Source organism: Trichechus manatus, unplaced genomic scaffold (assembly GCF_000243295.1).
Source record: "Trichechus manatus latirostris isolate Lorelei unplaced genomic scaffold, TriManLat1.0 scaffold00130, whole genome shotgun sequence".
Taxonomy (NCBI): domain Eukaryota; kingdom Metazoa; phylum Chordata; class Mammalia; order Sirenia; family Trichechidae; genus Trichechus; species Trichechus manatus.
Window position 1 is genome coordinate 2811701 of NW_004444066.1, and position 16605 is coordinate 2828305.

At 40.9% G+C, this 16605-nt stretch overlaps 1 protein-coding gene across 2 annotated transcripts in view; it reads left to right on the plus strand.

The window, feature by feature from the left end:
* Nucleotides 1-16605, plus strand: part of HTR4 (5-hydroxytryptamine receptor 4) — a 224046-nt gene that overhangs the window by 96442 nt on the left and 110999 nt on the right. For both annotated transcript variants that reach the window (XM_004384919.3, XM_004384921.2), the window contains one exon: nucleotides 15795-15920. In XM_004384919.3, the coding sequence (XP_004384976.1) occupies nucleotides 15795-15920 (126 nt within the window). The remainder of the gene's footprint in view (nucleotides 1-15794; nucleotides 15921-16605) is intronic.

Consider the following 16605-nt stretch of genomic DNA (forward strand, 5'->3'; position numbering starts at 1 on the left):
TGTGTGTGACATTCGGTTGGATCACCTTTCTTGCATAAATATGGATCTCTTTCAGTCAGTTGGCCAGGTAGCTATCTTCTTAATTTCTTGGCATAGATGAGTGAGCACTTTAGTACTGCATCCATAATATAACATAGTTACATTATTATATGTGTAAATATTGGGTACGGTATATGTGGAGCCCTGCTGGCTCAGTGGTTAAGAGCTTGGCTGCTAACTAAAATGCTGACAATTCAAATCCACCGGCTGCCCCTTGGAAACCCTATGCGGCAGTTCTACTACCCTACAGGGTCTCTATGAGTTGAAATCAACTCAGTGGCAATGGGTTTTTCTTAACAAGTATATGTATTATTTATTTGTACATATGTGTGTACATATGTGTGTATATGCGTGTTTGTATGTTTTATATCACATACGCACACAAGGTTTATAATTGAATTCTACTCCACAAGATTAAGCGTAAGTAATGCCACATTTCTTTCAGTCTCTAAATTAACTTTTCTATGAACCCTTCAAGCTGAGTCTTGAGGGTAAATTTATTCTTAGTTTACGGACTTCTTCCTCTTTCTGGGTCAAGCCAGACCTTTTGGTTTCAGTCTCTCTTGGTCACCACCATCTATCTAGTTATCCACCTGCATGTGGTCCCTTGAAGTCAGAAGGCTATGCTGCTTCCATGTCAAGCTTGACGTTAGGGTCTCCGATCTTAGTGGTCAGTTACTATGGGCACTGAGAAGTATTGTGTTGTTCCTTCCTCTTGCTCTTGGAATCTGCAAAACCCCATCTTCTCCAAGTCACAGCTCTTCAGATTGCCCTCCTTTCCTAGGTAGCTACTTCTGCTTCTCAGTCAAGTGGTTATGCTCTGGTGCCCATGACTTCTGCCTTCATCCCTACAACTTGAAAAACTCATAACCAACGTTGCTGAGAACTCAGAACACACATCTTAGTCCCCTTCTTGGAACAGAGGAGGAAGATAACCAGTCGTTCCTTCTAGCCTTCTTGTGGTGTTAAGAAAAAGATCAGAAGTTAATCTCACAGTAGGTTTTTTTTTTTTCTGGTTACATATATAAATATACATTTATATAGAAAATTTAGCTTAGGCTCCACTGTTTCATTCCTACTTATAGCATTGCACAGTGTTTATGAGCACTTTCCCCTGTCATTAAATATCCTTTTCAAACCTGAATTTTAATAGCTGTGTAAATATTAAATAAATATGAAGTTGTTTATGTAACCAAGACCCAAATTTAGACAGTTAGGTTGTTTCCAGTTTTGCCAATTATAAACAACTTGGCTGTCAGTAATAATGCCCATAAGTCTTTATGAACAGCTCTGATAATTTATTTCTTTAGGATAAATTCTTAGAAGTGGAATTTGGGGGGCATGGTTGTTTTTAAGGCTCTTTGTATATTTATCATGAGCATCATCTAAATTAACATTTACCTACTGTAATACAGCTGTTAGGTGTGCCGGGTTGAAAAGCTACAGCAGTTATTTTTAAATGAGCATCCTTTGTATAAGTCTGTCTTTGGCTCTAGGGGTGCTTAGTAATGAGGTGCAGGAGGAAAGGAAGTGATGGGAGGATCTAATGCAGGTAGAGAATCTGAACCTCAACCTCTCTGTCTCTGAGTAACATCACAGTTACCCTCCACCTGCTTTCCTCTGTTGCCACTAGTCCCTGGCCTCCTCTCATGGATTGTGTGTGCAGGGGGGTATAGGGGGTACAGGGCGTGCAGGGGGTACAGAGGTGTGAGTGCACACCTGATGACAGTCAAGTAGAATGGCAGAGCCTTTCTCTTCACCCTTCATGCATATCGAAATATGGATACTCTCCTCTTCTCTTATGCCTGTGACAGCTTGATATGCCCCAAATTCTCCCCCCATACATTTGTATACTACCTTTCCAAATTCTCCACTCCTATGAAAGTTTGACCTTTTTTTTTTTTTTTTCTTTCTTTCCATTTTTCTTCTTGGCTCTGTTAAATTGGCTTTTCTACCATTTATATCTGGAAAAACTCCAATATATCCTTACTAACTCTATTTTCCCTGGACTATTTTTACTTGTCATTCAACAGCCTCCAGCCAAATTACAGCATGCTGACATAATGATCAGTCATCAACCAGGCTGAGCTTTCTTCTATACTCTGAGCTAGACGATCAGGACACATGTGAATGCCATTTGTGTATTTGTGAAATGAACAGACAAGATTAACTATAATAGCTAACATTATTGAGCACATACTATATCCCAGGTATTATTCTAAGTGTTTTACATGGATTTGCTTATTTAATCTTTGTGACAACATCAGTGTTCTAGGAGATGACCAGTAGATATATCTAGAAGTATTGCTAGCTTTCAGAGTACACCCTGGGCAAGGCTGTGGTATTCCCTGGGGAGATTATCTAACTGTTTAGAAGTCTGCATATGATGTTACCTGGACATTGTAAGTTGTAACTCAGAGAGGTGATTGGAGTCCCTAAAGTACCTGACTCAAGGAGTGGTTTAGACACTGGATTAAACAGAACTATTGAACCCTGGTGGCACAGTGGTGAAGAGATATACTGCTAACCAAAAGGTTGGCAGTTTGAATCCACCAGCTGCTCCGTGAAAACCCTATAGGGCAGTTCTACTCTGTCCTACAGAGTCACTGTGAGTTGGAATCGACTCAATGGCAATGGGTATTGAGTTGAAGAATTAAAAAAAAAAAACAACTGTTTTATGGTCATTACTAGAGTTAAGCTCCTTTCAGGCAAAGGCTATCTTGTACATTTTTGTTATCTAATATTTATTTATTTTGCTAGGCACTATGAGTACCAACATGAGTATTGTGGATCTTTAAATGAATAATTACGATATAGCATGATAAAAGCTATATCTTAATTATAGGACACTATATGTAATTATAGGATACTGTAGGAGCTTAGAAGAACACAATCTTGGGGTCAGGGGTAGCTTCCCACAGAACAAGAAGTATAAACTGAATATCAAAGGATGTGGAGGGCCTTGACAGGTGAAGAAGGGAAGGGGAGAGGAAGAGGTTTAATAAACGTATTCCACTTACCTAAGGAGCATTTGGGCATTTCTCTGTAATAGTGTTGATTATGGGGCAGTACAAGAAATAAAGTGGGAGAGCTAAGTAGGGACCAAGTAAACCCAGGTCAAGATCTGATATTTTACCAAAATTTCAATGGGAAGACATTAAGATTTTTGAACAGGAAGGAGACATGAGCTAATTTATTCTGGAAAAAGAAAATCATTTTGACTTCAGTGCTGTGAATGGTTGAGAAAGAAGGACGAGTCAGAGCAGGATGACTCATTAAGAGGTGGTTCATTCATTCACTCGTCCATTCCACAAATACGTTTTGAGCTCTTGTATGTGTCAGGCACAGTTTTAGAGGTAAGAAATACACCAGTAAACATAACAGCCAAAGTTTCTGCTCTCAGTGGGCTTACATTGCAGTCATTCTAGTTGGGGGTGGGGCATAGTAGGTAGCAACTATGAAAATCAATAATAGGGGACTAGACACTGAGCTTCTGTTAAGGGTGATGGTATAATTTGGGAACAGATAAGGGTGGTGTTTGAACAAAATTAATGTCACTGACCTGTACATGTGAAGATTGTTGAAATGTCAGATGTCTGGTTATATACATATACATATATATATATGTGTAATAAAAATAATAATATAGGACAAGTGAATGGAGAGTGATGGGAGGTTCTGTTTTAAGATCATCAGGAAAGCCCTCTCTGCAGAGGGGACATTTGAGAAGAAACCTGAATGAAGGGATGAGCCATTCTGGTACCTTGGGTTGGAGAGATCCAGGCAAAGGCAGCATCAAGTGAAGGACGCTGAGGTGGGATCATGCTTGGCTCTTCAGGGAGCAGTGAAGAAGCCTTCGTAGTGGAACAAAATGAGAGAGGTGCAGACAGGTAGGAGATGAGATCATACAAGCAGCCAACAGCCAGATCTGTAAGGCCATTAAGGCCATGGTAAGGGCTAGCTGATGCAAATGATTAACACACTAGGCTGCTAACTAAAAGTTTGGAGGATCAAGTCCATCCAGAGGCACCTCGAAAGAAAGTCCTGGTGATCTACTTCTGAAAAATCAGCCTTGCAAACCCTATTTAATACAGTTCTACTTTGATACCCATGGGGTTGCCACGAGTCAGCAAGGTTAAGGGCTCTGGGTACTACCCTGAGTAGGATGACAAGCCATCTCAAGGGTGGTAAGTAGAGGAGTGACATGTTTTGACCTAAACATTTTGTAAAGCTCATTCCATCTACTGAGTGAAGAATGAACTGTATGTGGGAAAGGATAGAAGGAGGAACACTAATGAGGAGGCATGATGTAGTTTAAACTAGAGGGGTAATGGTGGAGGAGGTGGGAAAGGGTCAGATCCAGGAGACATTTTGAAGGTAGATAGAGCTAACAGAATTTGCTGATATATGCAAGTTACGAGAGAAAGATAATTGCTAAGAATTACCCCAAGATTTTTGCCCTAAGCAGCTAGTAAAAGAGATTGATTGAGATGGGAAGCAGGGAAATCAAGAATTCCATTTCGGACGTGTTAACTGTAAGTTGTCTAGTAGACTGATAACTGACGAGAGAGTAGGCAGTAGGGTGTGAGTGGTTGCAGCCATCATGCAAAAGATAAAATAAAGGCCTCAATTACGGTATTGACAGCAGATTAGAGAGAAGTGAAACAGATTCAAGAGAAACTCAAAGTAGATAATGACTTGGGTAAAGAAGAAAGAGAAATTGAGTAAGATACCTGCTTCTGGCTTGCTCAGTTGGAATAGTGTGGCTTTCCACTTAACGAGGGAATCCAAATGACTCCCAGCTAATAAGTTCCTTTTGGTAGGCTCTTACAGGACTGAGTGTCTCTGTACCATATTGTTCTTTAGACCAAGCTTATCCCTGGTTTCAAAAGAGTACTGTCATCAAACATTTTCTGTAAAGGATCAGACAGTAAGTATTTTTGGCTTTGCAGGCCAGAGTCTCTGTTGAAATTACTCAGCTCTGCCTTTGTAGTGCAAAAGCATCCATGGACAATTATACATAAACAAGTGAGTGTGGCTGTGTTCCAATGAAACTTTATTTACAAAAACAGGCAGTGGGCTGGATTTGGCCTGATGGCCATAGTTTGGCAACCCCTGTAATAGAGTAGGAGCCCTGGTGGCTCAGTGGTTATGAGAGGCTGCTAACCAAAAAGTCAGCAGTTCCAATCTACCAGCCGCTCCTTGGAAACCCTGTGGGGCAGTTCTACCCTGTCTATAGGGTCACTATGAGTTGGAATTGACTCGATGGCAATGGGTTTGGTTTGGTTTTGGTAACAGAGTAACACTAATCAGTTTCTTTCTTCATCTAGGCATAGGATTTTTACACTCTGGGAGGTAGAGGGTGAGAAGGAAAATCGTGTTACTGAGTAACAAGAAGCCAGATCTGGGCAAAATATGCAAAGCTGGATCAATTAGCATTGGGCTCAGTGACAGAGGCCCATGCAATAGGAAGCAGCTGTTATCAGACTCTGGGAAATTCCCCTTTTCCTTGAGTTCTTATCCTTAGGGTAAATGATTAACCACAGTGAAGAGGCCACACTTGGTCCAATTTTTTCCCCAGGACGGGATTTCTCGTAACCACAGGAGTAACTCAATGAAATGCTTAGCCAAATACTGAAAATGTGCTACTTTTCTTACTCCAGAGGAAGTATCAGTACCTAGTGGACATGTTCCTGAACAATTGCGGGTAAAGAAATGTTTGCAAAACATACCAGAGATGCTCCACTGAATTCACTTACAAAGAAAAAAATACATTGTGAAGAAATTATCTCTGGAACTGTTCGCTTAGTTCCAGGTTTGGAATAATGGGTTTTCTTAAAGTGAAACCCACCTCTAAGGTATAATTTACTGAGTTCCTGAGTGGTGCAAATGGTTAATGCTCTTGCCTGCTACCCTGAAATTTTAGAGGTTGGAATCCATCCAGAAGTGCCTCGAAGGAAGGGCCTGGTGATTTTTCTTTCGAAAAATTAGCCATTGAAAACCCTATGGAACACAGTTCTACTCTGACACACATGGGGTTGCCAAGAGTTGGAAACAAGTTGATGGCAACTGGGTTTTATCATTTATCATTTCATTTCCAAGAAGAATAGAATCTCTGGTAGTTAACTCACTGTTGAGAAGTACAAATGTAGATACCACCTTCTCCCATCATCTCTGGCTTGATTTTACCTTTAGGCATGGCCTCAGAGAAAAGTGTCTTTGATCCTGATATACTTTGTGTTTCTTGCAGCTTTTAACTCCATTCTACTCCATACAGACAGACTCTTTTTGAGCTTTGCAGTTTTTCTTGTGCCCAATATGTGTGATCTTTGGACTCCTTGAAAAGTCTGTTAAGAGCCTGCCACAAGAATTTTCCTCCACATGTTTGCACTCTGCAAACACCTAACCTTCCCCAGCTGTGCTCCAACCACTCTCCATCCCACCCCAGCCCCATCTGTAGGGTTTTCAAAAACAAAACAATCTAAAAGAATTCTTTAAGGATTGCATAAAAACTCCATTATGCATAATTTCCATCCTGTAAGGATTTACCTTTTTTTTTCCCTTACCATTTTCTATAGCTTGCATATTTTTACAAGACATATTAAGCTGCCATCATCAACATTTTGGAACTTAAACTTCTAGACAAAAAGTAAAACTTCAGTCTGTCTTTTTAAAAGGAAATTTCTTTAACTGCCAGTGAACGTATTTAAAATTTAGTAGCAAAAGCACTGGACTTGTAGTCAAAATGTCTAGGTTTAAATCCCAGCTCTACCAATTAATAGTTAAGGGATGTTAATTCTCGTAACCTCTCTGAGCCCTACTCTCTTCTTCTGAAAAGAGGGCATTGTAATGTTAGATTACAGAGTAAGTGTGAAGATTAAATGTGTTTAAGTCATAAACTTCCCTAGTGTAGTGTTTGCCATATGGTAGGTGCATAATAATTATTTCTTAAATCAATTTCCAAGTAGGAAGTGTCAAACCTAGGAGCAAAAGAAATTATTTTGCAATGGGGGAATGAGGGTTAGGATTACAGGCATCCCTTAAAATGCTCTAGGTCATGTGTTGTTGGGTGCCATATTGTGGTGACTATGGGATAGAACTGCCCCATAGGGTTTTCTAGGCTGTAATCTTTATGGAAGCAGATCGCGAATTCTTTTCTCCCGTGGAACTGCTGGGTGGGTTTGAACTGCCAAACTTTCGTTTAGCAGCCGAGCTCTTAACCACTTATGCCACTGAGGCTCCCTGATCTGGGTCATGAAGGTCCTCAAAGTGTGGTCCCCAGACCATCAGTATCATCTGGGAACTTGTTAGAAATGCAAATTCTTGGGCCTCACCTAAGACCTACTGAATCAGAAACTGTGGGTGTGGGGTCTGGCAATCTGTGTTTTAAGTAGGGCTTCAAACCAATTCCTTCCAGTTCGACCCCTTGTTGAGAGTGAAAATAAATGAAGATCACCCAAATGAGAACAAATGGAGGCTATATATTTAGAGCAAGGAGGTCAGCCACCATCGCTTGCATTTGACAGAGATGCAAAGACAGATATGGGAGTTGAAAAGTTTTATAATGAAAAAAAGGTTAGGCTTCAGGTATGCTGTGATTGGAGGTTGTTGGCATGGCTGGAACATCTTATGTGATTGACTTGGCGAGCACCTTGGACTTTCTGTGGTTGGTCCTAGTTGGAAGCAGAGAGGAGGAGAAGATAGGGAAGCTGGCGGTCACTGACCAAGTCCTGCCCATTCTGGACTCCTTGCTGCAGAGATTGTCAGAGTTTTATTGTCATATATCATCTGGCCACTGTCCATTTGCATACTTAGTCTCTCAAGAAACACCTACAAAAAAGGTGCATATATTTTAAGGAAATGACATGCCTTAGAGAGGTTGTTGTTGTTGTATGCCGTCGAGTCAATTCTGATCATAGCAACCGTACATGACAGAGTAGAACTGTGTTACAGTTATATTATTACTCAAGTTATTGGTTTTAGGGAAAAACAATGAACATATTCATGAACTCTCCTATTTCTTCTTTAGTTAAAAGGTATTTTAAGAAGTAGTCTATGTAAGAAATATTAATCAATGCAAACAGTATCTGAGCTTAACTCTCCTATCTGAACTTCAACAGCTAGGGATTATGTTCATTGCAAGTAATAAAGATAATGAAGAAAGGACACCCAGGACATAATTAGCTGTAAAAAAACAATGTATACCCAATCTGTCATCATTACAGAAAACACCAGGGACCTTATATTTAAGGTTAATAAAATTCACAGTAGAAAAAAAATTCCAGTTTTCAGCGGGCTTTCCCCTTTAAGTTAGAATGCCTTTAGCTCCAGAGCTTCGAACCAGTTTGTTCAGTTCTACCCCCTGCTGAAAATTTGGGTTTCCACCCCAGATATACTCAGAATCTACAGTTTAACAAGATCCCCAGGTGATTCTTATGTACACGTAAGAATCACATGGGATCTATAAGAATCACCTGGGGATCTTGCTCTGATTCAGTATATCTGGGGTGGAAATGCAAATTCTCAGCAAGGAGTTGAACCAGACCGAACGGGTTTGAAGCCCTGTTTATCTCTTTGCATGGCCTATTGATTAGTAAGAAAATGAAACATTTTTTTCTCTAATTTTCATGCAGTTACTTCACAAAGGACTGCACAGTGGAGGGCAGGATGGGTGAAGGAAGCACATTTAAAGGGAGTATTTTGAACTATCTGGGATGCTTCATATTGTGCTGTGTGCATTTTGAAGAAGAATGTTGCCTTTGTGGTTGGCACTGGGGCAGATTATCCAATAGGCAAGGTAAGCACCATGCTTACCTTGCCTACCAGATCATCTGTAGTGAACAATTACACATGTTTTCACCACATCAAAGATTCTGTTTTTAGGCGTGGCTGACATCTGTCTCTCGCCCAACCTCACAGCGCCTTCCTACAGACTCAAAGCCACTTTTCAAATTTACAATCTCTGACAGGGGTGGATGACCCAGCAAGCAAGCGAAGCATGGATTTATTTGTGCTTACTTACTAATCTATAGTGAACACTTTCACATGGATTTCACCACATGAAACCTATATGAAATTGTTCACTACAGATTAGTAAGTAAGCACAAAGTAAGCCCGTGCTTACCTTGTTTATTTGATAATCTGCCCGTTAGGCACTCACAACAGGTGGGTGGGAGAGGAGGTATGTTCTGCAGAGATCATTGGTACAATGATGAAACCCTTTTATCAAACATAATTTTATTATAAATTTCAATATGTAAAAAAGACAAAAGGAGAACTGCTGTAGTTGCCCGGCCTCCTTGACTTCCCTGGTTCCCGGGAGTGGCCTTGTGGTACTTCCAGGAAACTATCAAGGAACACATTTTTAAAGTCATTTGAAATTTTCTTTGCTCTGGGCTTCCATGATACCACACTTACCTGGTTTTCCTCAGATATCCTTGGACAATCTTTATTAGTCTGCTCTGCTGGTTTCTCCTTCTCTATTGCATGGTTTAGCATTGGTGTTCATGAAGACCCTCACCCTCTTCTTAGGTGATCACATCCATCCCCAAGGTTCTAAATCCAGTAGAAATGCCCCATCATCTCTTCTGAGTCCCAGACTCATACATCCAATTGCCTACTTGATATCTCCACTTCAGTGTTTTATAGGCATCGCACACTTAACATGTTTTTTTTTTTTTCATCTCGTTAAATTATACCAACATGTACCCAGATACTCAAATTGGAAAAATGGTTTTTCATTTCTGCTTTCTACGTACCCCCACTCCCCACCTACGGAGTCTGTTGTCCTTTGCTGTGCCTTTACTCCTCAGATACACCTTTATTCTGCCCACTTCTCTCTGTCTCCACAGTTGCGCTCTTATTCCAAGCTGTTGTTATTTCTTATCTGGACTCTTGCAAGGGCCCCTGACTGACTTATTAACTTGCTCTCACTTTCACACACACCCCTCCCCTATGTCGCTCCTCTGCTTAAATTGCATAAAGACCTGTTCTTTGTCTTCTTCTTTATCTTCATATAAAACACAAACTTCTCACCTGAGTAGACAAAACCCTCAGCATCTGGCTCCTGACTACTTTTCTAACCTCATCTAGATATTTTTACCCTTTGCTCATTCCCTTCTGATGGTGAACACGAAAGGTCTTTTCTGTCTCAGGGCCTTTGTAAGTGCTCTTCCCTACAAAGGATCTTTTCCTCCTCCAACTTGTGGATCCTCTGCATGTGTCAGGATTCAGCTAAAAGTCACCTCCAGTGTTCCCTGACTACCTAACATTGGCCTCTAGCCCAGTTATTCTCTATCACACCATCATGTTTATGCCATTAATAATGTTGCTATTCCAAGTGTGATTCATGAACCAATAGTATTGCCTTCACCTAGGAGCTTCGTAGAAATGCAGAGTCCCAGACCCCATGCTAGACCTAAAGAATCAGAATCTGTAATTTAACAAGATCCTCGCGGCAGTTTCACGCACACTGAAGTTTGAGAAGTGTGACTTTGAAGCATTCATCACAAACTGTATTTAATTATGTATTTAGTTGTGCCTCTGCTTATTGTCTGTCTCTCTCAATACTGTGAACTCCATGAAGACAAGGTTTTGTTCACCTCCTTTAGTGCTTAGCAGTGCTCAGCGCAGTGCTTGCCATTTGTTGGGTACTCAAATATCTGATGAATGAGAGATTTAATCTTACTCCCTTGGAGTAATTGAGGCTCAGAGAAGGCAAGTGAATTTTTTTGTAGTCACACAGCTGGTTATTAACAAGGCCAGTATATATATTTTCCAGGAGCGCTGATTGCACAGTGGTTAAGCACTTGGCTGCTAACCGAAAGGTCAGTGGTTTGAATTTACCAGCTGCTCCACAGGAGAAAGACGTAGCAGTCTGCTTCTGCCTCTGTAAAGATTTACAGCCTTGGAAACCCTATGGGTCAGTTCTCTGTCCTATAGGGTCGCTGTGAGTTGGAATCGACTTGACAGCAAACAACAACAATCGACTTGACTTCCAAGAAAGTGTGTGTGTGTGTGTGTGTGTGTGTGTGTGTGTGTTTATCTGTATGTGTGTCCTTGAAACTAATTACTCCAGATGATATAACAACAAATAACCTAAAACTTCCTTTGCTATTATTCCTGTATGGGTTTCTGATATTAATAACAATAATTACTTCCTATTACACCTATGTGCAAATTTACCCAGAATAATTGTCTTTATGATTTCTTTTATTAAGGATAGAGAAAATGGCAAACTGCCAGCAAGTTTGTGAACTTTCTTTACTAATGGATCAAGAGATCACTGAAAAAGCAAAACAGGAAGACAAAGTAAAATTTCTCCTAAGAATAGCTGTCAAAGAACCAATTTAGTGGAAAGGATAGCTCTTTGGCCAGATAGAACTATCTGGTAGCAGTTGACAGCATTCCTGGAGGGTGTCAAAGGCAAGCCACAGGTTTAACACGGATTTTTCAGAAGTGGTTCCTGATTTATTTTAATTATTGTTGCTGGACTTGCATTTCTTTCGATGGACAGTTCTACCTAATTAAGAAAGCTCTTTTTATAGTTAAATTTTGCTTGTCACTCACAGTTTAAAGTTTAGCTATTACTAGCTCCTAATTGGTATGCCACAAATGAACCATAATATTGACCTTGGTGCTCTCTGACCCTGACATTCCCTTTCGATTTGAAGTACACATTCTCGGGAGCTAGAGGTGTTCCTCCCAGGCACTCCGAATCTGTTTTCTTCTCCCACAATAGGAAAAGGCAGCACGGGCTTTAATGGCGAGGCTGTGGTTGATGGAGAATCCCTGTTCTAGGGATATGTTCACAGCATAGACTGTAACTCAGGAAGGGACCTAAAATCAGCCAGTCCAACCTGCCTCAGTACGGGAGCCCTATACAGTGTCCTGACATGTGGTCATCTGGGTATGCTTGACACTTTCCATGCTAGGGAGCTCAAAACAACACCAGGAAGTCATTGGGGGTCATCTTTAGTTGTTAGAAAGTTCTTATCTCGAATTAAATCTTGTCTCCCTCTAGCAGTGATTCTTCACCTTAGTTACACATTAGTATCACTTGGGAGCTTTTAAAAATTCCAGTGTTCAGACTGCCACTTAGACCAATTAAATCTGTATCTCTGAGGGTGGGGCCCCAGCACCAGCATTTTTTTTTAAAGCTCCTCAGTGATTTCCGTGTGCAAGCAAGTTTGAGAACCACTGCTTAAAGGCTGCTCATTGTTCCTATTTAGATACACAACCTACACAACATTAAGTATGACAACCCTATCACGGAGGTTTCTCTGATGGCCCTTATTAAATAGCCAGCCCTTCATCCCCCAAGGGCAGTCCTGTCTCCCTTACTCTATATTTTTTTGCCATTGCACCTAATACCAGCTGATACCTTACATATTTTCTCGTTTATCTATTTGTCTTCTTTCTTCCACTAAAATGTATGCTCCTGGAGCCCTGGTGGTATAGTGGTTAAGAGCTCAACTGCTAACCCAAAGGTCGACAGTTCAAATCCACCAGTCGCTCCTTGGAAACCCTATCAGGGGCAGTTCTACTCTGCCCTATAAGATCGTTATGCATCAGAATCGACTCGACGGCAATGGGTTAGGGTAAGGTTTTGTGTGTTTTGCTTCTTGCTGCTTCCCTAGAACCTAGAACAATGCCTAATGCATAGCAGGTTCCCAGAAAATATTGTTGAATGAACGAATGGATGAATCTACTCTAATTTCAAATGGAGACATTCATGGTTCAGTGGTAGAATTTTTGCCTTACATGCAGATGACAGATCATGGGGAGGTTTGCAGAACTGGACAGCGTTTTGTTCCATTGTACATGAGGTCTCCAAGAGTTGGGGGCTGACTCGACAGCAAATAATAACAGCTATTTCAAATGACAGTCGTTCGGATAGTTAAAGAAAGCTTTTGTGTCTCATCCCTGGGTCTTCTCTTCTCTAGGTAAAAATCTCTTCAGTACCTTCAACCAGTCTTCAAAGACATTGACGAATAAACCTCACCATTATAAATTCAATACTTCATCCTTTTACTCAACCAGCAAATAACTGAGCACTAGTATAGACACTATTCCAGGCACTGGGAATTGTTGTGAATAAGATAACCAAAGTCAATCTGGAGGGTGAGGCACAGTCAATAATTAATAAAAAGAAAATTGTTCCAGATAACAATAATGCAATAAAGAAAATTAAACAATTCTATTAGATATGTAACATTAAATGGGGGTTAAATTTAATCTGAGACCTGAATGGTGAGAAGAAGCCAGTCATGTGAAGAAGTGTTCCAGGAAGAAGATGTAGCAAGTACAGAAACCCTAAAAAGCAAGCAAGCTTCAGATAGACTCTGAGTCGGACGCTCTGACTAGGACAAAGAAGGAGCCACTATCACCTCCTTTGATAGACACTTGCCTCAGTTAACATGGCCTAAGCCCTGGTGGTGAACAGTTAGGCGCTCGGCAGCTAACCCAAAGATTGGTGGTTTGAACCCACCCAGCAGCTCCACAGAAGAATAGACCTGGTAATCTGCTCCCATAAAGATTATAGCCCTATGGGGCAATTCTGCTGAGTCACATGGGGTCACTGTGAGTTGGAATAGACTCTATGGCACCTAACAACATCAAGAAGATCTGGAAGTTTTAAAGTCCTTTCAAACTTTATCAAGAAGAACATTTTATTAGTCTATAAAAAAATAAAAATTTTCCTGTAGCCACTGAATAGCCTGCAGATATTATGCTTTCATTTATAGTATATACTCACTTCCAAGTTAATAAAACAAAATGTTGAGTTTACACTAGTAGAGCAGGGGTGAAGAATCAAATTAGATCCTGAAATAGACAAGAAAACAAATTCCACCTAGGTGGTGCAAACAGTTAACGTACTTGGCTGCTAACCTAATGGTTAGAGGTTTGAGTCCACCAAGAGGTACCTTGGAAAATGGCAGCCATTGAAAACCTTATGGAGCAGTTCTACTTTGACACACATGGGGCCCCCATGAGTTGGGGTTGACTCGATGGCAACTATTTTTGTTTTTACATCACATCAAATTGGCTCTTGGTGGCCACGTTACTCTATTGATACAAAAAAGAAAAACAACCAAATCCATCACTGTTGAGTCGATTCTGACTGATGGCGACCCTATAGGACAGAGTAGAACTGTCCATAGAGTTTCCAAGGAACGGCTGGGGAATTCAAACTGCCGACCTTTTGGTTAACAGCTGCTGCACCACCAGGGCACCAAATGATACGCAGTAAGGTCTTTTTCCTCACTGAATTAAATCTTTCCTGTCCAGGAATTGTGTTGTTGATAGTTATAGCTTAAGTGTGGAAGGGGGATTTAGATAAATTACTCGGAATTTTTTTCCTCTGAACCCCAGCTATAAAGACTTGCAAAAAATAAGTAAGTGAGAAAATAAATAAGTAAAGAAGCTGCCTCTTAGCAGAATGGAGCCAATTTCTGGCTCTCTTTAGCCGCTGTAAGACTGGTCTCTTACTCTACTTGGCACCTTGTCTTCTTGCCAGGCCTCATGGAGGAAGTTGTGGACAAGGCCAGAACCAGGACTTGGTAGGAATCTGCCATTTGGAACCAATAGCCTTCTTGATTTTCAGTCAAAAGAGCTCAGTAAAGACAGATAATCTTTGATCTGGGGGTCAAGTGTGTTTGTTCCCAGTGGTGGGCTCACAGAACAGGCAGGCTGTCCCAGACCAGCCACTAATGTGCTCTGACAACTCAGTTCCCCTCTCTGAGACTCCGTTTCTCCATATTGAAATGTGGGGCTTGAGTCTGGGAGTTTTAAGGGCCTTTCAAAGTTTATCAAGAAGGACACTTCATTACTCTATAAAAAAATAAACTTTTTCCTGTAGTTTCTAAATAGCCTGCAGATATTATGCTTTCATTTATAGTATACGCTCACTTCCAAGTTAATAAAACAAAATGCTGAGTTTACCGTAGGGGGGCAGGGACTGAAGAATCAAATTAGATCCTGAAATTGACAAGAAAACAAATCTGACCTGTGGAAAAAAGTGGCAAATATTGAGCACCCGTAGAAATGTAGCTCAGGGCAGCAAAAGGAAGTCCCTGAGCTTATTGAGTGGCTGCTATCTTTCCAATGGACTTCATAGATCCTAGTGAACTGATATAAGAACACCCCCAAGTCATGATCGTCCCTCTCTGGGACAGTTCACCTGTAAACTCAGCTTCTACTTGGGCTGAAATGGGGTACTGAAAAAGGGTAGCCTTTTTATTTATGCAGATTAGGGTTTAAATCACCATCTTTAATTCATTCAACATTGTCATACATTCATCCAATAGATGCGAACGACTCATTGAATATACATCAATGAATAAATCAGACGAGGTCCTCGCCTCATGGAGTTTACAACCTAGTTGCATAGGTACACAAAATAGGAATTAGCCAAATACATCTCTGAGTATAAGCTGAGGTAAGTGCTCTGAAAGAAAGACACAAGTTCAGTGTTTGTTGTGTGATCTCTGGCTAGTAAATTCACCTCTCTGAGGCTCATCCTCATCATATGAAAAATGTGGATCATACCACAAACCACATACCTGTAGTGGTTAATCAAGGTAACATGTAAGTGATGGACACAGACCTGGCATATATTAGGTGTACAATGAATGTGTGTTGCAGCTGCTATTGGTAAAGTGACCTTTCTGAAGGTGAATGAGGAAAAGATGGATTTTCTCTTCCGTGTTTCAGAGTTTTCTCCAATTCCTTGTTTCATTTTGTGTGACTTGCAGTTCCAAGGAGGGTTTCGGGTCAGTGGAGAAGGTCGTGTTGCTCACGTTTCTGTCAGCGGTTATCTTGATGGCCATCTTGGGGAACCTGCTGGTGATGGTGGCTGTGTGCAGGGACCGGCAACTCAGGTGAGCAGCACGAGGAAACCTGGGTGGCATTGTGGGCTCTCCCTGAAAGTCAGGGTCTGAACATTTCCACCATACTTTGTAACTATGGCAGAAACAAAAGAAATGCATGGCAACACTTTTTGTAAAATAGAGCAGGGAAAAGGGGATCATAGAACTCTAACATAACTAGTGTTAGCAACTTAGTATGTTTCCATCCTGTCCTTTTTTCTGTATTTCCCCTTTTTTTTAATGGTAGTTATTACTATATATACCTTGTTAAAAACACATTTAATCTAACCTACCCACTTTAGCAACAGTTCAGAGAAGGGATGGCTGGCTAATGACTGATCCAGGATTTAAACCTGGGTCTTCTGCTCTTTCCACGTTATGCGTTCCAACCCTGGCCGAAATTAGAATCACCTGAAGCACTTTTAAAACTTACTATTGTGTGGTATAAGTATGGCCCATGAAATATTTGGGACACATTGCTGTTGTGTGCTATTGAGTTGTTTCTGACTCATAGTGACCCTATAGAACAGAGTATAACTGCCCCATAGGGTTTCCTAGGCTGTAATATTTATGAGAGCAGATCCCGAGGTCTTTTCTCCTGCAGAGCTGCAGGTGGATTCAAATCGCCAACCTTTTGGTTAGCAGCTGATCACTTTACCATTGTACCAGCAAGGCTCCTTATTTGGGACCATCTTAT